The sequence below is a fragment of the Hipposideros armiger genome, unplaced genomic scaffold, assembly GCF_001890085.2.
Source record: "Hipposideros armiger isolate ML-2016 unplaced genomic scaffold, ASM189008v1 scaffold_87, whole genome shotgun sequence".
NCBI classification, from domain to species: Eukaryota; Metazoa; Chordata; class Mammalia; order Chiroptera; family Hipposideridae; genus Hipposideros; species Hipposideros armiger.
In genome coordinates this window covers 655,395-679,290 of record NW_017731437.1, presented here as the reverse complement: position 1 = coordinate 679,290, position 23,896 = coordinate 655,395, and the positions used below count along the sequence as shown (strand labels likewise).

The 23,896-nt window shown below is 42.7% G+C and overlaps 1 protein-coding gene across 2 annotated transcripts in view; it reads left to right on the top strand.

Moving 5' to 3' along the window:
• Positions 1-23,896, top strand: part of GRB2 (growth factor receptor bound protein 2) — a 68,217-nt gene that overhangs the window by 29,802 nt on the left and 14,519 nt on the right. The window contains exon 1 of one of the 2 annotated variants that reach the window (XM_019644324.1): positions 1,861-1,983. The exons of the other annotated variant lie outside the window; for it this stretch is intronic. Coding sequence (XP_019499869.1) covers positions 1,876-1,983 — 108 coding nt within the window. The 5' untranslated portion in view covers positions 1,861-1,875. Of the gene's footprint in view, positions 1-1,860; positions 1,984-23,896 lie in introns of those variants that run through there. 2 annotated transcript variants of the gene reach the window in all.

The following is a 23,896-nucleotide window of genomic DNA, read 5'->3' as shown; positions in this document are numbered from 1 at the left end:
CTGTTGCTCAGAGCTCAAACTCTTGAGCGAGCTCTTAACCAACTGAGCCACTCAGCCGGCCCCTAGCTCCATTGTACTTTGATTTGAACCTTTCACCTTGATATAAATGGTACCACATACTCCTTTTAAAATCGAACTAGCCAGTCATCACTACCACAGTTGTAAAGGCAACATCTGGCCAGAATAGCCTGTCCGTGCTGTCCCCTGCTAGTTTTGCTGTGTTTGGTGTCTATTAAAAAGGCATAACTGAGGGCCGGCCGAGTGGCGTGTTGGTTAAGAGTTGGCTTGGGACGCCAGCTCTGAGCAGCAGGGCCCTGGTTCGGATCCCACAACCAGTGACGCTGTGCCATCTACAGCTAAAATGGTGAACAACATTTACCTGGAGCTGGGCTGCCGTGAGTTGCCAGCGATGGCATAGGCAGCAGCAGGGCTGGCCAGCAGCGGGCATGAGCTTTCGTGAGCTGCAGTCCAATGGCTGACGAGCCACTGCCTCACCCAGGAAGAGCGCAATGATAATACCAACATGGGCCAGTGAAGCTACGTCCTCCACAACTAGACTGAAGAACAAAAGGACAGCAACTTGTCTGTTCCCCTCCCCCAATTCCTCAATAAAATCTTTTTTTTTAAATGCATAACTGATTTATTCTGAGTAAAAAGGACAGCTTAATCTTCTATACCACTACTTACAACAGAACAAAATTCATTAAAGTGGGATGTAAAATTTCTTTGCTGTAAGGTTCTGTCCAGGAACATTCAAATGATTCTACTTTAGAGATTTGTTTTGTTTTGAGACAGCTAAAAGTAGGCGATCTGCTGTAAGCTGAGCCATTAGCTTCTGTCCCCTTCATGGACTTTTTCCCAGTGTGAATATAAGCATCTGGGTGGGCAGCAGATGGAGCTGCCACAGGAACACCTGCCAGCTTGTGAAGCTCGCGTGTCCTCCGTACAGCGACCATTTGATACTAGGACTGCCAGAGAATGTCCTAAAAATAACGATGGCTAGGCGCGGAGGAGAGGCTGACGAGATTAGTTTGAGTTTTCTTTTTCTTCATGGGCTGCCATCAGAAGTTTGGATATTAGGCAGAAAACCACCAAATTAAAAGAATTTTCATATTTTCAGACTGCCCCGCCATCCAGAACGTGAGAGGAATTATTCCCTTTGAAGATTGACCTGAGTAAATAAGTAGTTGGTAGATTTTTTTTTTTTCCGTGGACCTCAGAAAACTCCCTTTTCTGGTTGGCTGGATTTTTCTGTCTGGGTAGAATGGAAAGATTAGGTTGGGGAGCAGGTACTTGTATGTGGGGCAGCTTAGAGTAATCCTATTATTCGGAGTTCATTGTCCATAGTGTTCTTAATCTGATAGAACTATTCCTTCCGCTTCAGAAAGTGTAAAACCTGAATAGAAGCCCAGCAAGATAATTGATTCTGGGACATATTGGTCAGGAACAGTGAGGGCAACTCTCTTTGGGAGTTCTGCTAAAGTCAGTGTGAAGTGACACGTGCAGGAAGCATGCGCAGTGGTTATAAGCATGAGCTCGGGTTGGTCAGACCTGAGTTCCAATCCTACCTCTTCCATGGACAAGCTATGTCTCCTTGGACAAGTTGCCTGGCCTCTTTGAATGTGCCTTAGATCCCTCATCTGTAAAATGGACGAATCCCTCCCCACCTCATTGAGTCGTGGGGAAGAATGGCCTGATATGTCCTGGATTCTGACATGTGATAAATGCTTATAAATGTAAGCTATGCTATTTCAGTTTTTATTCAAGGAGATGAATTCATTCCTCAAACAGGTGTTGAGTGTCTGCTCCATATAGATACGTGATAAAATCAAAGCCCCTACTCCGTGGAGGATATAGGAGTGTACGCCCTGTGTAATGCAGTTAGCTTCAGTTCACTGTGTACACGGTACGAGCCGAGAAAGGAGAGTGGTGGCGATAGATTTCACACGTCATGGGTCATTCATCTACACTTTGAAGAGCGAGGTAAGACTGGGTGAACAAGTAGGGAGGGAAGGGTATTCTAGGCAGAGGGCAGAGACCCGAAAAAAACACGGAGGTAAGGGGGAACTACAGGTAGTTTTGCTGTGGGTGGAATGCGGGTCTTTGTGGGGAGATGGCAGAGGTAGTTGGAGAGGTAGGCAGAAGCTGCATCTTTAGGGAGCTCATTTGCTGGGCCAAGCATTAGGCTTGATTCTTTAAGGGTAGGAAGTAATTGGGGGACGTTAATCATGAAATAACATCAGAGTTGCATTTTTAAGAAAGAAACGTTTGCAGCAAGTGGTAAAGGGAAATCAGGGTATTGCACTGTACAGAGACCTTCTAATTGAAGAAGTCATGTATATAGGTGATAGAGGGAGCTAGACTTGGAGATGGGTAAGGAGGAAGTCTGACGAAGGCAACAAGGCGGCTCCGGGCACAATTAACTGGGAAAGGTAAGATGGGACGTTGTGCGTTCCGTTTGGTTATGGTGAAGTGTGAGGTGCTTGTAAGACATACAGGAAAAGAGACATATTGGGCAGCTGAATAGGTTTGTTTGGACGAGAGATTTGTTTATCCGAGTAGAATATAGGCAGTAATGGAAGTCTGTAGCGGTGAGCTTTTCCTGAAGTGAAACTATAGGGTTAGAACGATACCAAAACAAGAACCTCGAGGAATATCAAACATTTGAAGAGGAGCCAGCAGTGAGCCAGTGCCGTGGAAGCGTTCCTGCTGCCCCTGAAACCGGAAGAGGCCCTTGTGAAGCTCTCCCAGGAACATCCTAGGCTGGCTTTCCGTACACACACCAGGTCAGCTGTGTCTTTGTGTTCTTCAGCTGATTTGCTCCTAGAACAAGTTTAACAAAACTTCAAGAATAAGACTTGGTAAAGCATTTTGCAGGTATAACATGCTTTGCAGTCACTGTACTTTTGGATTCCTGAAGTAGTGATCAGACAGTATCTCTGTCACCGTCCTCTACACAATCCACATACTTTTCCAAAGTGGAAAAGAGATTCCAGAGAGGAACTTGAGAAGCAGAAGGTGCCACAGTGGTTGGAAATGATAGTATCCTACCCTTTGCAGCTGACTGTAGCGGTCATGAAATGGAAGAGGAGCCGGCGGTTACTGACTAGTGGGTGGGTATTGGGGCGCACATTGACCAAAGATAATTTAGGTTTTCAAAACCTTTCAGAAAGGGTCTCTTGATTCTTAACATTAGAAACCAGGAGATCTGTGTATTGGAAAACGATCTTCCCTTTCCCCCCAGACATATTTTGTGGCAGGAACAGATTATGAAGTATGGTGTTCAGAACAAACTGCTGAGCACCTTTATTTTCATTCCTGTTTTCTTCCATCACCCAGCTCAGATACACAGTTCTGAATTTTTCTCTCCCTCCTCCAGACTTCTGTTTCTTCTTTTTTTTTTTTAAGATTTTTATTGGGGAAGGGGAACATTATGTTTTTCCAGGACCCATCAGCTCTAAGTCAAGTTGTCCTTCAATCTTAGTTGTGGAGGGTGCAGCTCAGCTCCAATTCCAGTCGCCGTTTGCAGTCTAATTGTGGGAGGCACAGCTCACCATCCCATGCGGGAGTCAAACCGGCAACCCTGCCGTTAAGAGCATGCACTCCCACCAGCTGAGCCACCCCGCCGCCTGTTGGCAGCTCAGCTCAGCTTGGGCACAGCTCACTGGCCCATGTGGGAATTGATCCGGCGACCCTGTTGCTCAGAGCTCGCGCTCTGATCAACTGTGCCACTCGGCCGGCCCATAGACTTCCTTTTCTTCCCTCCTCTACTCCCCAAATGAGAAAGCTTTTAGCTTTTATTTTATTTATTGTATTTTTATTTTTTAGCCTTTAGCTTTTTAATCGTAGTACTTGTTTGACTGTCAGTATTTGTCACATTAGTAATCGGGTGATCTTGGCTGGAGGTGGGGGCTGTTCTGCCCTTTTTCATATTGGCCCACACACCATTGTGTGTAGGTACCACACAGGAGCAGGGCAAGCTGCCTGGATTTTGAACGCAAAAGCGTGACACTGTGGGTGGGAGCGTGTATAGTTTTAGAATTTTTAAAGGAAAGACAAAGCCCATGCACCTAACAGGGCCAGAGGGGTAAACTTTACAACATGTAGAACTTTTGTTTCTGTTTCTCTTGTCCTACATCCAGCAATTTAAAATACTAAGAACAGGGATAAAGTGAAAATTATTCCATACTTCTGTCTATTGCTTATTGGTAATAATCAACACATTTAAAAAATATCTGCTGGCTCCCCAAATCTTACTCTTTTTATGGATAGAATACATAAATATACTATATATCTGTGGTATCAAAATTTTATGGGGGGAGTGATGATTGTTTCAAAAGGCTGAGAAACGCTGTGTTACCTCATTCGAGCACCTTCAGTGCCCTAAGTCCATGTATCTGTCGGAGGATGTTAGTGCACCTTCTTTGTTTCTCTCATCTCTGAAACTGGTCTGAGGGTGATAAACTCATTAATCTAAAATGCTTCAGGAATGCTTATGGGCACTTCCAAGATTGTGGCAAAGTGTGATAATTCTAACACTTAACAAGAATATATGTACTTCAAAAATATATATTTATACAGTTCCCCTATATTAGGAATTTTGAGGTTCGTTTAAATGTGAAGATAAGCTGAAAAAAATACCAGGGGTGGGAAGACAAGAATTCTAAAATTTTATATTATAATGGACAATATCAATTTAATCTGTATGAGTGGAGTTGCTCAGTTTATAACATTTAATGAGAATAATAGATTTTGTTTATGAAGTCATAATGGTTTTCAGTGATAGTAAAATCTAAATTGGGAAGTTTTTTTTTTCCTGATTTGGTGGGGAGTTTATTGTCCTGCATGCCTGCTCCAGCACCGCCCCACCATGATTTTTTGGATGGTTCCTCAAACTATTTAGAGTATTTCCCTCATACCTTCATTCAAGATTTCGCCAGTACAGTCTTAGGCTATGTAATGACGTTTTGGTCAAGGACAGACCGCAAATACAACGGTGGTATACCACGTAGCCCAGGTGTGCAGTGGGCTGTACCATCTAGGTTTGTGTACGTGTGCTCTGCGATGTTCGCACGAGGGAATCGCCTAACGATGCGGCTCTCAGAACATGTCCCTGTCATTAAGTGGCGCGTGACAGGAGAGAAGTAGTATGATGGTATTGCCTGATAAACTAAACAGTAGGTAAAGAAGTGATAGAATTTATGATGACATTTTAAAACAGTCAAGTGTTTGGGCCCATTTTTCTTAGGCTTTCTCTACCCCTGTCCTTAGGTTGCCTAAAGGAAAAATACTTATTTGTGTCTTTGCCAGTCTGTAGTTTTCTTTGTTTTGGTCCCCCCACTGCCTTTTCCAGGAGGCTGATTAGCAAAATGTTTTTAGAACAAGACAGACCTGAATATGAATTGAATTGCAGTTTCACTTTTTATTAACTGTGTTTGTGGTCAAGGCGCTTAACTAACTCTTTGAGCCCTAGTTTGTTCAACTATAAAATAAAAAGACCCTCTCTGGGAAGAGTTGTCCTTAATGTACATATAAAATAAAGGTCACGCAACAGGTACACAATAATTCTGCCTTTTTAAAGTTCTAACTTTTTTTTTTTTTTTAAAGATTTTTTTTTTATTGGTGAATTGGGGGGATGGGAACAGTGCTGGGGAATTGGGGGAAGGGGGACAGACAAGTTGCTGTCGTTTTGCTCCTCAGTCTAGTTGTGGAGGACGTTGCTTCACTGGCCCAAGTTGGCACCATCATTGCGCTCTTCCCGGGTGAGGCAGATCAGTCGCCGGCTTCTGGACAGCCGCTCACTGCGGTTGCTGGCCGCTCACGCTGGCTGCTGGCCACACACGGTAGCCCATGGCAACCCACTGCCACAGGGACTGCAGCCCACGCCGTCGCCGACGACTCACAGCAGCCCAGCTCCAGGTTGAGCTGTTGTTCAGCATCTCAGCTGTAGAGGGCAGTGTCACTGGCCCTCATATGTGGGATCCGAACCGGGGCCCTCGGGCATCCCAAGCGAGTTCTTAACCATCGCGCCACTCGGCCGGCCCCTTAAAGTTCTAACTTTAAAGTAAAAAAGAAGCTAGCATTACAGGGCTCCGGTCCAGCACTCTTAACTTTATGAGGGCTTTTTGTGAGGCCCGGACAAGCTACAGGATCGACCAGAGCATGGTTAGAAGGAGGGGCTGTGTGGATGCCACTGGGTCTCTGTGCTCTTCTCACTCCATTGAACCTTCCTTTGATGTCACACCACTCCTTCCTGTGCAGGCACACGTGGTGATGGTGGGGCTTTGCTGTCCTGTGGGAACTAATGCTGAGTTTGACCTAAATCGCATGGGTAGCGATTACATTTGTGTAGATTCTTAAGGGTAGTTCTGTCGAAGCCTTGTAAAATAGGATAGTTACCTTGCCCATATTTGTGACTTCGTTTACTAGGTTTTATAATAGGACATGGATTGGGAAATCTCCTAAAAATCCCATCTGTTCTTTGATGTGTAAAGGATTTATAATTACCAGGAATTGTCCCAAACATAAAACTGGTCCCTCCCTGCAGCCTAGAATTGTCTTTCTAAGGTGTGTGTGGGGCGGGGGAGGACACACACAGTTAAGTGGTTGCAATCTGTTGAAACCATATTTTTGAGATCTAAGCTATTGAAGTGTTTGCTTATTATGAATAAAAAGAAAACCAGGCATAAAAATTCATTATGTAATAATTACATTTCCTCATATATATTTGGGAGATAGTTTATTGTTTCTTTTAATAGCGAAAGAACTAGAATAGTTTTATAGCACATCATTTCTTCAACACAGGTTTTTCTTTGCAAGGAACTTCAAACTGTCACTGAATGCCCTTGAGGATACTGAGATTAATAGACAAGGCTCCTGCCCTCAGGTAGCTTATTCTAGTAGAGAAGACGAACAATTACAATATATTGAGATAAGTATGATGATAGAACTGTGATAGTAGTACAGAGTTCAGTGGAGCCGAGAGAAAGTGGTCCTTGAGTAGGTCTTGAGTTTGTCATCTTAGGCAACGGAAACAGCATATACCAAGCCTGAACACTGTCAAACCTCTTGGCAGTTGGGAAGCTACTTGCAGTAGCTTTAGTGTTGTTGGAACTTGTAGGTCAAGGCAGGAAGCACAAGGAAGGTGAGACTGGAAGGTTAGGCGAGGGCCGGGTAAGGGAGAGCTTTGTGTTCAGTGCTGTGCACTTGACACCAGCCTGGAAACGTGCGCTTGTACCAAGTGATAGGTGGTGGTAGCTGTGGCAGTCATGGGTGGCGCTCTGAAACTGATCTCCATCCTTTCACATAAGTTAGTTACTAGAGTCATTGCACACAGATTAGTGTAGAGCAGCGGTTCTCAACCTTTCACAGGGGTTGCCTAAGACCATCGGAAAACACATATTTTCGATGGTCTTAGGAACTGAGACACCGCTCCTCTATCCGTCTCCAGACCCACATGCAGATACGCCCACATACGAGTACCCGGCGACCCCTGTGAAAGGGTCGTTCGACACCCCCCCCACACACAGGTTGAGAACTGCTGGTGTAGAGGAAGAAAAACAGCTTTTGTAAGTAAGTAAATATTTAATCCAGAAATGTGGCTATTAGGCCTGTTAAGATGAATTGATTCCAAATTGCATTTCACCTAAATTGTTGGGAAAAGGATCTTGTATTTAATATTTTGATTAGAGTTTTAAGATCTAATGCATTTTATCAAGTGTCTCCTACATTACAGGTGTCCCCTATATTACGGGTGGTTTTCGTTTTTTCATCTCAGTTTAAGTTACGTTATGGCCTCTCTCCATTGTACATCTATGGACTGTTGAATGTTTAGTGTGAAATACAAAGAACAGTGAACAGGGTCTGTAACTTTAAAGGGAGGTAACAATGTGATGAGAGGATTTGTTGTAAACAAAGGTAGAACTGTCATTGAGGATAACAGACAATACCCCTTCTGCTAAATTGTCTCAAAAAGCTTGCGGCACTGGAAATGGTACTCAGGTACTTTTCCTAAGGATACCTGCAGCTAGACCCCGAGTTCAGTGACTAAAGAAAAGTCTATTGTCAAGCCTTGCCCACTTCCAGTCAAGTTAGTTCCTAGTCTGCTTTTGTGTTGCCTCAGTTTTAAATATGAATGCACAGCCAAGGAATACCAGACACTAGAAGAGTAGGAAACCATTGACACTTTTAAGCAGAACAATAGTCGAGCATTTTTTTGAAAATAAACTTTGTTTTTTCACAACAGTTTTAGATTTACAGAGAGGTTGTATAAAGTTTCAGCATATCCCACACCACGTTTCCCTATTATTAACATGTTAGGTGGGATATTTTTTACATTCGTGAACTAGTATTGATACATTATTGTTAACTGAGGTCCATACTTCATTCTGATTCCTTAGTTTTTCCCTTTTTCTCTTTCAGGATCTCATGTAGGATACCACTTTACACTTAGCTGTCATGTTTGTTGAGACGACTCCTGGCTGTAGCAGAACTTGCTTACATTTCAATAATATTATTCTGGTTTGCAGAATTGAGAACATTTTGAAAGGTACAAAGTAAAAGCATTGTGACCAGTTCGGAAGTCACTGTGTAATAATCCAGGCAAAGCTAATGGCAGTGTGCTGAAGTGATAGCAGTAGAAGTGGAGAGAAGTGTTCTGATTTGGGATCTAGAAAAGCCATGAGACTGAATGAGAAAATTAAGGGAATGAGTGTAGATAGAGACGAAAATAGGTTCAGAGATGGAGCCCTTGAGGCACTTTAATGTATAAAAGTTAATAAGATAAAAAGAAATTAGCAAAGGGGACTGATCAAGAGTGGCCAGTGAGGAAGCAAACCTAGGAAGTGTTATTCCTACAAGCTAAGACTGTTTCAAGAAGGAATCGCCTCTATTATGTGCTGCTGAGAGGCCAAGTCAAATCAGGGCATGGAACTGACCTCGGACTCAGCAACAAGAGACCATTAGTGATCCTTTGAGGAGTTTCAGTGGAGTGGTGAGAGCACAAGCATGTTTGGAGTGGTTCAGAGAGAAGGGGCAGGCACAGAGAAGGGGGCACGAGGTGGCTTGCTAGGGGCTGGCAGTGGTTATGTGAATTTTACAGCAAAAGAAAACACTGCAAACTAATATTTAACTAGAGGTAATAATATGTATGCAGAAGTATTTAGGAGAAAGTGGACTGATGTCTTCCAATTTTGAAATGTATCAAAAAATATGGATGAATGGAAGATAGATAATGGAAGGATGTGTAGATAGATATGTGATAAAGCGCGTATTGTTAATGGTATAATTTAGGTGGTAGGTAAATGTGTGTTCATTGTAAAATCCTTTTAACCTTGCTCTCCATTTGAAAGCTTTCATAATAAAATATTGGCGGGGAGTGAGGGGACGAGGGGAGAACAGGAGGAAAGAAATTGGAGAAAGGGAATATAGACAGCTATTCCAAGGAGTTTTGATGTAAACAGAAGGAAAGGTATGAGGCCGTAGAATCAAAAGAAGTCTGTGTTCATCTTCATCCCAAAGATGGGAGAAATACCATATTTTGCCGTGTATAATGTACTTCTGTGTATAATGTGCACTCAAGTTTTTGGCCCAAACTTTCAGGGAAAATAATTTTCGTTTTAATTTTTTAATTCAAGTTTTTATTTGTTTACATTTAGGTACTTGCTTTTTGTATTACAAAGGAATTTTAGCATTTATTTTTTTAACGTATTATGGTACAAGAAATTTTATGTACCGGTAACAAATTTACGATTTTTACACATCATAGAAGGCCAAGAACTCTTCTTCATTGCAAGTTCGTCGTAAGTTCAACAAAACCAGTTATCATATTCCAGGGTATTATTTTGCATATGGGTATCGTTATTGATTTCTAGAGTTACATTTTTAACTCATAAGCATAAATTAAAAGAATTAAAAACATTTATATAAATATGGAATTAGTACTACCTATGTATAATGTGCATCCTTATTTTTCCCCTCACAAATTTGGGCAAAAAAGTGCACATTATACATGGCAAAATACAGTAACAGCATTTTTATTTACTGATAGAAAAGATCCAAGTAGAGACAGAAAACGATTGAAGAATGGAAACTTACTGGACTAATGTCCTTGAGCAGGCAAGAAGAGATGGACTCTAGCATGGAAGTAGAGTTTTATTTTGTTAGGAGCATGGACAAAAGAAATAGAAGGCCAAGGATAAAGATACAGATACAAATAGTTGTCTGGATGTGGTAGGAGCTTTGTAAGATCTGAGCGCTTCTGTTTTTTCATTGAAATAGGAAATAAGGTCATCTGCTTGGGAGGGTGGTGGAGGAGCTGTTGAGGCTGAAGGAGGTAGGAAGAGATGTGAGGTAGTCATGTAGAAGAGAGAGCAAATGGACTAGGGAAATACATTGAGAGCCCACTTGAGGTCTTTCACGAGGTCTGACTAATATTTAAAGTTTTAGAAGGAGAATGGTGCCAACGGAAGGCAAGACCCTATCAAATTTTTTAAAAAGGAAGACGATAACTTTTCATAGCTGATGGATGTGAATTTTACGATAGAAAGGCCCACCAAGTACCAGCATAATGAACAAAAACAGACCACGCTCTACATTATTGTTAAATTTCAATATGACAAAAACAAAGAAAAGGTTCTAAAAGCATCTAGGAAAAAACAAGTCCCTATAAATAAATGATAATGAGACTGCCAATAAACTTTGCACCAACAGCTCCACAAATACCAGAAAACAGTCTTTCAAATTCTGCAGAAAAAGGCTGTTCAGCCCAGAATGCTGTTGAATTCTATACCCAGTCGGACTAGCTCTGGGTATAAGCATAGAATCAAGGTATTTTCACACATGCCGGGGCTCAAAACGTTTGCTTCCGAAGCACCCTTTCTTGGCAAAGTACTTAACGGTGCACTACAGTAACCACCAAGGATGAGGAAGGCAGTGGACCTATGGAAGAGGGAAATGGGTATTCCAGACATTTAATACCATCCTTGAAAAAGGTGTAATAACTTCAAATGTAATAAAGCCAGAAAGAAATTGTTTTAAGGTCCTTAGAACTCTAGGAAAAGCAGGCCAAGTCAGTGAAGGAACTATGATATATATATATATATATATATATTTTATTTTTAACAGAGCTTATCTTTTTCTTCCAGAGCTGCAAACTATGACTTTGATGATGAATATTCAACTGCAGAAACAGAGGGTTTTGGTTCTAGTCAATTCAGATTTGACAGCCTAATCATTATAGGTCTACTGTGCATAGCTATTCCTGACCTTAGAACCCTTTTACCACATGAAAGGAGGAGTATAGAGGCCTAATGATACCGTTCTTTGGTTGCAAACAGTAGTCATACTTTAGCTGATCATTTTTGTGATTAGCTGATCATTTTTGTGATTTGGGAACCTACTTGTTATTGTGGCCAAGAGAGTGAACCTCATGTGCCTGGTCCCCACTTGCATTTCCAGGCAGCACTGATATTGCTCCGTTAGCTCTGGGGCTGACCCAGAAACCAAGTGGTACACAAGTTTCCAGCTTTAAATGCTACATGAAATCAGAAAGTCGTTTTTGTAGCCTGGAATCAAGGACCTGACAAACCCATTGTTTGTATTAACACATCCTATTATTTAGTCCTCTTAGGCCTTCTGTTCTCTGCAGGTTGTGATGTTTCTGTGGGACGAAAGTGCTGATTTTCCAGAGAACAGTGTGTAGGTGCTTGGAGAGAAAACTACAATAATAGGCGGAGCAAGGCTGGGCTTGTCTTTCTTTGATGGTACTTGCGGAGAGCAGCGGGTGTTCTCTGCTGCTCCCGCCCCCAGCCCTCCCAGCAAACCTGCTCTTTCTGAGCTGTGCAGCTGCCTGAAGGAGCTCCGAAGCTAGTTAATTGCTAGAGAGGCCTCCATTCCAACAGTAAAAGAAGTAGTTAACTTAGCCTGTCTGTTAACAACAGCTATATTTGTCTTCAATTCTGTTACAGAGGGAGGTATTTACAAAAAGTTGTCATGTCCAAGTTGTCCTGAATGCTAATGTCCATTTTTCTTGATGAAAGTGTTCATATTTGGGGTCTTGTAAGACTCCTAATGTCACTTTTGGAAGGAGAGGAAAGTGTAAGGAAAAAGTGAGTAAGCATGTGTCAGGGTTTATTAAAATAGAATATTTTCATAGATTCTAAATTCTGCACATTATATCTATTTGAATTGGTTGTATGAAAAAATAACATCAGTTTTCTGTAGCTATTTTTAATTGTATAGCAATTAAAATATTCTCAAAGAATGGGCTCATTCATAACTGAGGAACTATCCCTTTTATACATTTTCTTTCTCCCTTATTTAAGGTGGAGAATAGTTAAACTTTATCCAACTTTTTAATTGTCACCTTGAGAAGTATATGAGATGGCATGAAATTTGGTAGCTCACCCTGTACTGTACTATATTCCCTATTTCTGCAGATGGTGGGGGGGGAGAGTCTTATGGGGGAAGGGTAAGTTTAGATTCTTAAAATAATGTGTATGGGTTTTTAAATGTTCATTTTAAAGTATTTTCAAAATAGTCAAAACCCCCTACCCTAGTAAGTTTCCTGTCTTCTTACCTGGTTTACTGCAGTAGCCCTGCTGCCACTTTTGTCCCCATCAGAAATGCCTACCACACAAAAGCAAGAATCTTAAGAACAAATTCAGTCCATAATTTCCAAGACTCCGTATTTCACCATTCAAAGCCCTGCACAGTCTGGCCCAGCTGTCTGTCTCTCTAGCCTCCAGTGGCTCCATTTTACACATAACTTCCTGGGATTGAGCATTTCAGTTCTAGACTGTGCTAAACCCCTTCCCACCTAACGAGCACGTACCCAGGTTCTCCCCTCTGCTTGGAATTTCTCCTCACTCTGGTTCGCGCCCTCCATCCCCACCCCCAAGCCTAGGGTTACTGCCCAGATGAGCTTTCCTTGACATCCATCTCTGTGCATGATTAGATTAGGTCTCCCCAAGGCGTGCTCTACAAAGCACCCTGAACTTTTTTTCATCATAGAACTTATCATACCTGAAGTTGTAGTTACCTTGCCTCCCTTACTGTCAGCTCTCTGCAAGTAAGAATCATTTCTCTCTTTTTTTTAAAGATTTTATTGGGGAATTGAGGGAGGGGAACAATGTTGGGGAATCGGGGAAGGGGAACAGACAAGTTGCTGTCCTTTTGTCCTTCAGTCTAGTTGTGGAGGACCTCACTTCACTGGCCCATGTTGGTATTATCATTGCGCTCTTCCTGGGAGAGGTAGTCGCTCGCCAGCCATTGGACGGCCGCTCATGGAGGCTCAGGGTAGCTCACGCCAGCTGCCGGCCAGCCCCACTGCAGCCAGCCTACGCTATTGCCGGCGACTCACAGCAGCCCAGCTCCAGGTCAAGCTGTTGTTCACCATCTTAGCTATAGAGGGCACACCGTCACTGGCCCGCATGTGGGATCTGAACTGGGACCCTGCTGCTCAGAGCTGGCGTCCCAAACCAACTCTTAACCAGCACGCCACTTGGCCGGCCCCTAAGGTTCATTTCTTTATTGTATCCCCAGGACCTAGCACAGTCTCTAACTCAAAATAGGCACTTGTTGTGTACTTGTCTGCTCCCTGAGTTTCAGAATAGAGTCCTAAGAATGTCATTACTGGGTTAAGAGGTATAAAGACTCAGACCTTTAATACATATGACCAAATTGTTTTTCATAAAACTATATATCTTTCTATACTCAACACCAGCACCATCCCCCCACCATCACTGTGTCTTACTTGTTCTCATCTTCGCCAGTAGGATCATCCAGAAAGAAGAGAAAGGGACAGATCTATGAAATGTCTGAGCGACAGACACAGAAGACTGGAATGGGCCACTTGACCTAGTTACTCTGGGCATGCCTACATGAAACCCTGGCCTTGAAGATTTCTAGGCTGTAAGATCTTCAGCTTTCCTGGTGGCCCTGGAGCGAGTGGAGGAGGCCACATTTTATCTGATTTTATCTGTTAGGCAGATGTTTTCCTGCAGTGGAATAAAATCGCCAGAGTTGTTACCTACAGGAGGTGACTGTCCAGTGTCTGTAATTACCATTTGTCATTTAAACATACGATAGCTCCATTACAGGAGAGCAATGTGTAGCCTGGCAGAGGATAGCAAGCAAAGTTTGATTAAACAACAACGGTTCCCTCGTTTTGTAAACCCTGATTAAAATATAACAGCGAAAATTACTATACTTACCACGCCCTCAAACATACCCTGCCTTTAGGGTCTTGCTCTATTCCCGGACTGTTGGAAGTTGCCCTTTTTCTGGCTCCTCCAGACATGATTCGAATTTTCTACATCAGCATACAGCTAATTTGGATACATGTAGCTGTGAATTCCAAATTCAGCTCACCATCAGCGGTTTCCCTTATTCCACTTTGTACTATTCTTTTACTATTTACATACACAGCTCCCTTAGCTCATTAACGCTTCTGAGGGCAGAGACCTTGGCCTCCTTTCTTTAAAATACCCATTGCAGCTCCCTAGCACAATGCTTTCAGTGTAGTCAACACTTAAACATTAACTAGCATGCAATGCAAAGAGGAGAGCTCCGGTAAATCACTGTGGCAGCCTACTAATGATTAGATTACGGATCCCAGATTTTCATACCTTCCCCTTCTTTTCCCAACTCCACATAACTATCTTAATAATAAACAAGATTATTTGGCTGCTTAAGCATGGTGGAGCTCATAAAGCAAGGCTCTTGTATAGTGTTCTTCTCCCAAGTAGTGGGTAGAATTTGGATACCGCCTGCAATGCTTTTGCCCTATAACAGATATCACTTTATATAGTGAAATATCTCCTTAATGAGTTCCAAAAGATAGGACTGATTTGAGGGTAATTTCAGTCAGGGTCCTGGTAGGAAACACGTGACACACTGAAATTGGTTAATTGGCTCATTCGAGGAGACTTTAATAGTGAGACTGTCTACAAGGTGTGGGCAGGGTGTCTCTAGATATCACAGGATGCTGCAATGCCCAGAGCCAGTAACTGGGTTACCATCTTGAGGCCTGAAGAAGACAGTGAGGCAAAAGAAGGGTGAGGAGCTACCAGAACGTGGAGGAGGAGAGGACTCCGTCAGGAGGGCTGCGACCTTCAGTTGAGAGTCCAAGACTATCCACAGAAACCCCCAGAGAAGGAATCTTCTGCAGGCCTCCCCATTGGTAGAGGCCACTGGGAACAAGAGAGCCTGTCTTTGTGGCCCAGACGGATCCAGGGCAGAAAAGGATGGAGAAGGGTGTCAACTGACCTAGAGAGGCAGATGGAGCATACCAGCACAGGGGTACCGTCTACCTTTTAAAATTACGCTTTCGGGCAGGCCGAGTGACACGATGGTTAAGAGCTGGCTTGGGACGCCAGAGGACCCCGGTTCGGATCCCACATATGAGGGCCAGTGACACTGCCCTCCACAGCTAAGATGCTGAACAACGGCTCAACCTGGAGCTGAGCTGCCGTGAGTCGCTGGCAATGGCGTAGGCTGCAGCCCCTGTGGCAGTGGGTTGCCATGGGCTACCGTGTGTAGCCAGCAGCCAGCGTGAGCAGCCGTCCAGAAGCCGGCGACTGATCTGCCTCGCCCGGGAAGAGCGCAATGACGGTGCCAACTTGGGCCAGTAAAGCAACGTCCTCCACAACTAGACTGAAGAACAAAAGGACAGCAACTTGTCTGTTCCCCTTCCCCCAATTCCCCAGCACTGTTCCCATCCCCCCAATTCCCCAATAAAAATCTTTTTAAAAAAAATAAATAAAATAAAATTATGCTTTCTACTCATGGTGGCTTTAAGAGAGAGCAAATTGCCCAGCGGCTCTATGTAGCCGTTTTTCTAAAGCTTTTCAGAAAAAATGGGTGGTCAAGAGAGGAGCCCACTGAGCCACACCTAATCATCAATCCCTTTTGATTCCACCTCCCCAAAATACCTTGACTGTACCTCCTTCTCTGGACGGTACTGCCCCGCCCCAGTCCAAGCACTGCCAGCTTTCACCCGGACAGGCTACAGTCATCCCCACCTGGTCTTCCTGCGCGTCATTCTCACGGCACAGACGGGGGAATGTTTGAAAACTGCAGGCCACCCGTCAGGGACTTCTGATTATCATCCTTAGCATACCAGCTTGAACTCAATAATTTGCCTTCCGCTTAGACCACCCACAAGAGGTCCTTTGAGCCTCCGCTCAGATTCAATCTCAGACTGGACCCCCCTCCGCCCCAGCTAGGTGAGGGCCCTCTGATTTCTGCTCCCTAATCCTGTACTTAACACCAGTCCCCATTTTCACTTTAGTACTGAAATTACCTGTTTAATTGACTGCATTGACCTCCGCCCTTGTAATATGGTAGGGACTTACCATTCTATCCCTAGTGCCTCTTTGTCTATCACCTGATGACAAAACTGTCTGATTGGAAACTAGATTAACTGCTTCAGAAGTGGAAAGTGCATTTTAGAACTAGCTTTCTTAGTTTAAAATGGTATCATTGTAGGTGTAAGGATCGCAGTCCTTGAGTCCTTCAGGCTTAGATCCTCCTGCAGCTGCCCATGATTAGCTCAGTGACTGGTGTCGCTTTATTTTTTCTTTTCAGTTACATCCTCTGAGGTGGCTCTTGGGTCACAGAATGACTGTAAATCAATAGACCCTTTAGTTCACATCTTGAATCAATGAGGCCTTAAGTGGAATTTTATAAACTATTGTCAATCTGGGGGGGTATATATTGGGAACTCTTGGGTTTGTTGTTTTGGTCTTTTTATTATGCCTAAGCGACCGGAAGTGAGTAGATCCTCGAGGGTGGAACTGATGAATGTGGGCAGTTTACCCATTGTCAGCAAACAGGTAACTGTTGCCCTGCTGGCCCGAGAGGCTTTGTTTGTTTTTTATTTTATTTGGTTTTTTGAGGAGAGGGTTGTAGAATTTGACCTAAGATTGAAAGCCTGTTTGTAAACAAGATACCAAGGACAGTAGCTAAATATAGATTATTAAAGAATTAGCTAACTTTGAGATTATTTTGGTTATTTCCAGTTAGGAAGTTCTGATACCATTAGTAAAGGTTATACTTTTCAACTTAAGGAGCTTAACCAGTCTTTTAGTTATGGCCACCAGTATGGCCAAGAGAACAATCCATCCGTCCATTTGCTTGCTAGCAAGTTGGGAAGTCTGCCACTCACAGTCTACACAGGCCAAGCAGAACTAAAGATGCAAATGGAGAATATAACCTAGCTCACACTTCATCCAGGAAGTTTTCCTGTAACCCCCAAAATGGGATTTGGGTCTTTCTCTGCGGGGTTTGGAACTCAGGTATTTTCTGTTGAATTGATGCTTGCCATAGTACCCATAATCCCCCTCCTGGCAATCATCGCACTGTCGCAAGTAGCACTTTACTAGGCCCTGAGCTCCTTGGGAGGCACATCCGTTGTATCCGACCTCAGCTTACCTAGCTCAGGGCTCACACTGCCCTCTGGTTGCATAGTACTTGCTTGCCTAGTACCGGCCATCATATGATTGCTGAATTTTTCAAATGTACAGAATTTTCTCTTTTGAAGCTCCCTGATGTCTATCTCTCTGTCTCTCCCCTCTCCCCTCCCTTAAGCCCTTGCAGTTGAAATTCTGGTATTCTGAAAGCATTTCACTCTTCTGTTGAGCAGTCAACTACACCAAAGCATCAGGTCTTCCATGAGTCACAAAACACAAGAGACAGTTAGTTATTTTGAATGGAAACTCAGTAGCCTTTGGTAGAAAGAGTTTGTTTTGGGGTATTGCCTATGCATTTAGGTTTCACTGCCTCCAGGTTTACTGGGTGGAGTAATAGCACATAAGTGTGAACTACCTTCCTGTTTTGTTGAAATGACATGAGCAGCTTTTTTAATGACAACCAAACATGGAGAGGTTAATAAAAGTATCCAGTTTGGTTTTTGAGAACTAAAATATTTATCGGGAAAGAGAAATATCCTATAATTTGGTTAGTCTTTTTAATTGTTCATCTTTCTTCATTAATGAACATTATAAAGGAAGTCTTCCATTTTAAAAAATGCATGAGTGGTCCTGAACTCTTAATATAGTCATTTTTTTGCACGTCTGTGTGGGTGGGTGTATCTGTGTCTGTCTCGCTCATCCTTTTTCTCTACATCAGCCTAGCTGCCATTCAATGGAAGAATTAAAGCGTCTTCCATACTGTCTTTTGTAAAAATTTTATTGGAGTTGTAGCTATAAAATCAACACCCTGCAAAAGTCAGTCACAAGTCAAACATGCAGACTGAACCAGGCATCTGAACATTCCAAGAAGGGCCCCCAGGCTGAGAGGTGTTAGTATGGACACGTGTGTAGAAACAGCTGCACCTCCTCTCGCCCTAATTTCGTACTGAAATTTTCCTTCCCTGTCCACCTACCCCATGTCCCCACTCAGACCTTTTTTATTATTATTATTAGAGAAAGTAGAGGTAGATAGTCTTGTGGGAACGATTTGGTGTACCCCCTTTTAAGAGGGGGTTACACCCCCACATGAAAGTCTGGCCCTGGTGCTTGTTACAGGAAGACTGCCTAATTCTGTTACTTTATTTATTTTGCCTCTCCCTCCGTGGGGGAACAAACTCATAGCAATCAGTCTTCTTTCTAGGGCCTATTTAAGAGGTTATTGTTTTTCACCAAGGAATTTGATGGTAATGTGTAATGTGTGGTGCTTGTTCCATTGTCTCTCTGCCCAGCTAGCTCTGTGAGACTGCATACGTTACTCAGACCAAAGCCCCCAGATACCATTCTAAGAGCTATGGAGAGAGCACACGAGAATTGGGCTTGGAGCCAGCTTTAGGGCGCTTGCAGCTTAGGTTCGGAGGGGACCAGAGCATAGCAGTACACGGTACAAAGTAGTGGTAGATGAGATGTCATAAGGAATTGTGTGTCATTATTGACCATGAGCCCCCATCGGATACTATAGAAATGAAACAGAAAAATGACCATACTGGTTGTAAGCTCTGAACTGAATCTTGAAAGATCTGAATCGATAAGGAAGAGGACAATCCAAGCAGAAAGAAAACATGAGGGAAGCACAGTGTGCTTAGAGGCTGGTGGGTTGACTGGCTTGACTGGACTGAAGGGTTCATTTAGAGAAGCAGTGGGTGAGAAAGGCAGATAAGTAGGTGATGGCCAAATTACGAGAACCAGAATGCCAAACTCAGGATAACTTGATCTATAGAAAAACTGGTGGTTGAACTGATTTGGGGCACTAAATAGATTGAGGTCAAACGCGTTCAGTGTTAAACTGTGATGCCTGGACATTTGGTGGGCCTTGGTCTCTTGATGGATCAGTGCTCCCTTTTAAAGCCATCCCCATTGATAGAGGCTGCTTAGAGAGGACAGCGAAATCTAGGTTGAGCATCAGGAAAGAAGGCAGTATTCCTGGGGTACAACTGGTTCATATTCAAATGGCAATATAAAAGTGATGAATGATTTTACCAGTGGAAAATTTGGGAGTTTGGGTTTCCTCCCTCCTTTCCACCGCCCTTTCTCTTTTTTCACTCTTTTCCTTTTGAAATTGTTTGAATTGTTGAAAGAGCAAAACTTAGCACCTCTCACCATTGTTGTCACTAGTGGTCAGAAAGTAGACTTGACCAAAAAATACCCTTTGGATTTCTTTAGTTTGGTAAATAGAATTCTTTCTTTAAAGAAAATAACAAAAAATATCAAGGGGCCGGCCAAGTGGCACGTTGGTTAAGAGCTGGCTTGAGGCGCCAGCTCTGAGCAGCAAGGCCCTGGTTCGGATCCCACTTGAGGGCTAGTGACACTGCGCCCTCTACAGCTAAGATGGTGAACAACAGCTTAACCTGGAGCTGGGCTGCCATGAGTCGCCGGCGACAGCATAGGCTGCAGTGGGCTGCCGTGAGCTACCGTGGCTGGCAGCCGCGGTGAGCTGCCAAGAGCTACCGTGAGCATCCATCCAGTGGCCGGCGACTCATCTGCCTCACCCAGGAAGAATGCAATGATAATGCCAACATGGGCCAGTGAAGTGACATCCTCCACAACTAGACTGAAGAACAAAAGGACAGCAACTTGTCTGTTCCCCTTCCCCTATTCCCCAACGCTGTTCCCCCCCCCAATAAAATCTTAAAAAAAAAAAAATCAAGGATTTAGAACTCCTGGATCTCAAAAGAAATGAATCTTGCAGAAATATCCATTTCAAAGGAAATTAAATATAGCATTTCATGACATAGATGTTATACTTTTTCTGAGAGAATGGTCATTACCATAAGGTAAAATACTCCCTTCATTTGATATCATTACATAAATACTTTTTTAAGTGAATAGATTTTCCTTAAACCATTTAGTAAAACAGCATAATTTGATGTTTACACACCATTTTATATATCTGCCCAAATTAGGAAACCTAAAACTTGATAAATGCATTCCATTTCTTCTCAGCTTTTGGTCTTTCAAGGACCAACTACCTGTCAAGTGGCTTGACGAGTCAAACTGTGCTTGGCCTGTCTGTCCTTGGGTTGTATTCATTCAGCATGGAGACTGGCCCCGCAGTGTGAACTTGAAAACTATTGCTCTCTGTGCTTGGGTAAACAATTGAAGGTTTCTGGTAGGACCAGGAACCTTAATTATTAAACTACCCCTAGGTTGGTCATCTCATCATTAAAATTCAGAATAACTTATCTGCAGTGTGGGTGGTTTTCATGATTTGGCACACAGTAGAGCAGGCAGCATAGCCAAGATGTTTTTCATGTGGAGCAAACACTGTAACAGATGGAGGTGGTGATTATGAAGCACTTATTTAAAGTGTTAGTAATGAATCAGTGTAGCTGGAGGCCGAGTCAGGAATCTATACTAACGGAGCCTAGGAAGTTGAAGAGCATTGTAATAGTTTCTAGTAAAATACGTAACGGGCAACTGAAGAGAAGTGATTTTAAAAGACTCTCCTAGTACTGTTATCCTAGCCAAGGCCCTGTAGAATTTTTGTTAGGGGTTCAAGTCTTTAAGACGTGTGTGTATGTGTGTATTTTCTCCTTTTTTCTAAGACCTTGAAATTATGTGGTAGCGTCACCAGAATTCTTGAAATTTATCTTTAAGTCATGGCAGTATTTCAGTATTGATCTTTGAAGAGCTGGGGGAAACTCACAGGCTTATGTTGAATTTCTGTAATGCAGGGACCAGCTGTAAGTGGTTTTTCGGGGGGTTTTGTGTGTAAGAACTTAAAGATGTACTTGTTCCTATCTTTCATGCACAAATGCTTTTATACAAATTGCTTCACAAATTGATACCATTCTGAATAATTTTTCCATAAAGAAATGTTGAACCCCCTGCAAGCCGTTAGAATTAGAGTGTATGTCGAAAGTTTTGGTGGCAATACTGTTCCATAACAGTACAGCTCTTTTTTTTTTAATAATTTTTTTCTTGTTTATGTATAGATGACGGAATATGTCCAAGCAAGCAAATGTCCAAATATTTCAAAAGACAGCAATCTACAAACAAAATAGTTATCTACCATTTTCCTAAAAGACACCTTTTTCTATATGTGTAGAAAATTAACTGTAGTTCTTGCCTCCCAGTATAGGAGGAACAAGGAAGGGAATTACTGTTGTAACCCTTGAACTCTGCATTTAACACATTGTGGACTGGTGACGCAGATTTGCCCCGTCCTCAGTGTGTTAAAATCTTTTTTGAAGTCAGCACAGAAGTCCTGTACTCGTGTTTTCAGAATGAAATAGAGTCCTAGTCCTTTGTTACTCTGTGCACTGTGGGTGCCCATGGACAGACAGCATTACATCAAAGATACCTAACTTAGTGAAGGTCAAACTCAGACCTCCAGGATTACCACATTTTGTTAGACCTAATAGTGCTAATGTGTATGGCAGAGGAACTGCCGAAGGCAGTGTGTCCACTGGGGCGCTGGAATGCAGCTCTCTGCGGGTTTCTATGCTGCTTATGGCATGTTCTCATGTAATGCCCTTAGTGACCCTGGGAGGCAGATATTATCACCACTCTCTGTAGATGGGGAACCAAAATTTAGAGAATGTTCGTTTGCCCATGGTCACATAGTTCATTGTTGGTAAAAATGGAATTGGAACCATGTGTTCAGCCTCTTGCCACCAGATCAAGTGCATGCTAAGGGGTCTGAGGCCTAAATCTTTGACCTCTGGCTTTTTCTTCTTTTTTTTTTTAACATTTGAAAGGCTTCGGATTGGTACTGGTATAAGTGGGAATTCACACTGCCTTTAGACCGGCCTCAGGTTGAGGGTGAGGGATGGGGGCAGCGATGAAGAAGGTTACCAAAATCACATATTGTAGACAAGCAGAACACGTGGAATGCTCTGAGTTGTCCATAGTGAATGCAGTTGTTTCGGGGAATGGCTTTTTTTTTTTTTAAATGGAGCAGTGATGGTAAGCTATCATCGTTGGGGTTTCTGAAGTCTCCCTGTGTTATTATATTTTCCACTTCCCTATGTATTTTTCGGGCTGTGAAAAGTGTATACGGTGTATGAGGCCCTGGTGTGTTTTTCTTATCTGTGTTCTCTTGACTGGAATATTTCTAACTTTTAGTTGACATATGATATACATACAGAAAAGTTCATATACCATAAGTACACAGTTTGGTGAATTTTCACAGACTGAACACATCCAGGTAACCAGCACGCAGGTCAAGAAATACAACAGCGACACCTCGAAAGCCCCCGTCGTGTCCCCTTCTGTTGACTGAAAAAGTTTTCATTCTCTTGCATAAACCTCACATCATTCCTCATCTTTTAGGTTTCTTCCTGATTTGGGCTCTAACATTACTTTTCAGTCTTTTTTTGCACACACATACAAAAAGAAAAAAGAAAAAAACTTCACCGAAACTTGTCTCTTCCTCCTTTCGTAATCTCATCTCTTGATCAATCTGCTTCCGTTAAACCAAAGTGTTTTGTTCCGCCGCAAAGTCATAACTCGAAGGAATATGGGGAATGAAAGAGAACATGTAACTGTGGAGTGATAAGAACATTCCTTGGAATTTTCAAAACTAAATGAAAATTTGGTTGTGGGAATCAACCACCTATTAAGAGGTAATGAACAAGTGAGTGATAAACTGCTTTCTGTTGTGGGGAGATGGTGATGGTTGCAGCTTCCTCATTCTCAGAACTCTGATCAGGCTTTTAAAAATTACTTGTGAAGGATGTGATCTTTCATCTAAAACCATAGCAAATTAAATACAGTCTTCGTAGGTGCAAATTCATCCACATATGGCTCTGGTCCCCTTCTCTGCTCCACGTTTGACTCACTTATGTTAATTTGTGTCCTTTGCTGTTTTAAACATTTCAACATTTGAATAAAGCTTAATTTTAAAATATGTTTTATATTATGCCATTCTAGTTCCAAGGCTTCAATGTGAACGCTGCTGGACCAGTGGAGAGGTGGGTGGGTGGGTCCCTGACCCCAGGGTAGCCTGGGCTTAGCAGGTGCTTTGCCTCCAGCAGAACCAGTCTTAAGTTCCAGAGTGAAGAGGGTTAGCGGCAATCACAGCCACACCTTGGCCTTCTGGTGAAGTGACATTCTGGGTGCTAGAATGTTCCAGAGAACCAAAATGTTCATCATTCACATACTCACACTTTAAAAATAAACTAAGTGCATTAATTCCATAGTTCCCTGCCTTCTTGGGGAGAAAAGCATGCTAAACACCAAGTGATGATTTTGTTCTCCAATTTTGTTCTCCAGAAAATCGTAGTTCTAAATTGGCGTCAGATCTGGAAGTTGCCCTGGAGGTTTTTTTATTGGAGGCGCATTTTTTTAAGGGAAGGTTTGCCTGTATCTTAGTAAAGGACAACAAGACGAATGTGCTGGTTCTGAACTCATGGCAGAAAACAGTTATCCTTTTCTGCAAGGTTACTGGTCACAAATTCAAAACGGCCTTTTTCTTTTTTTTTTTT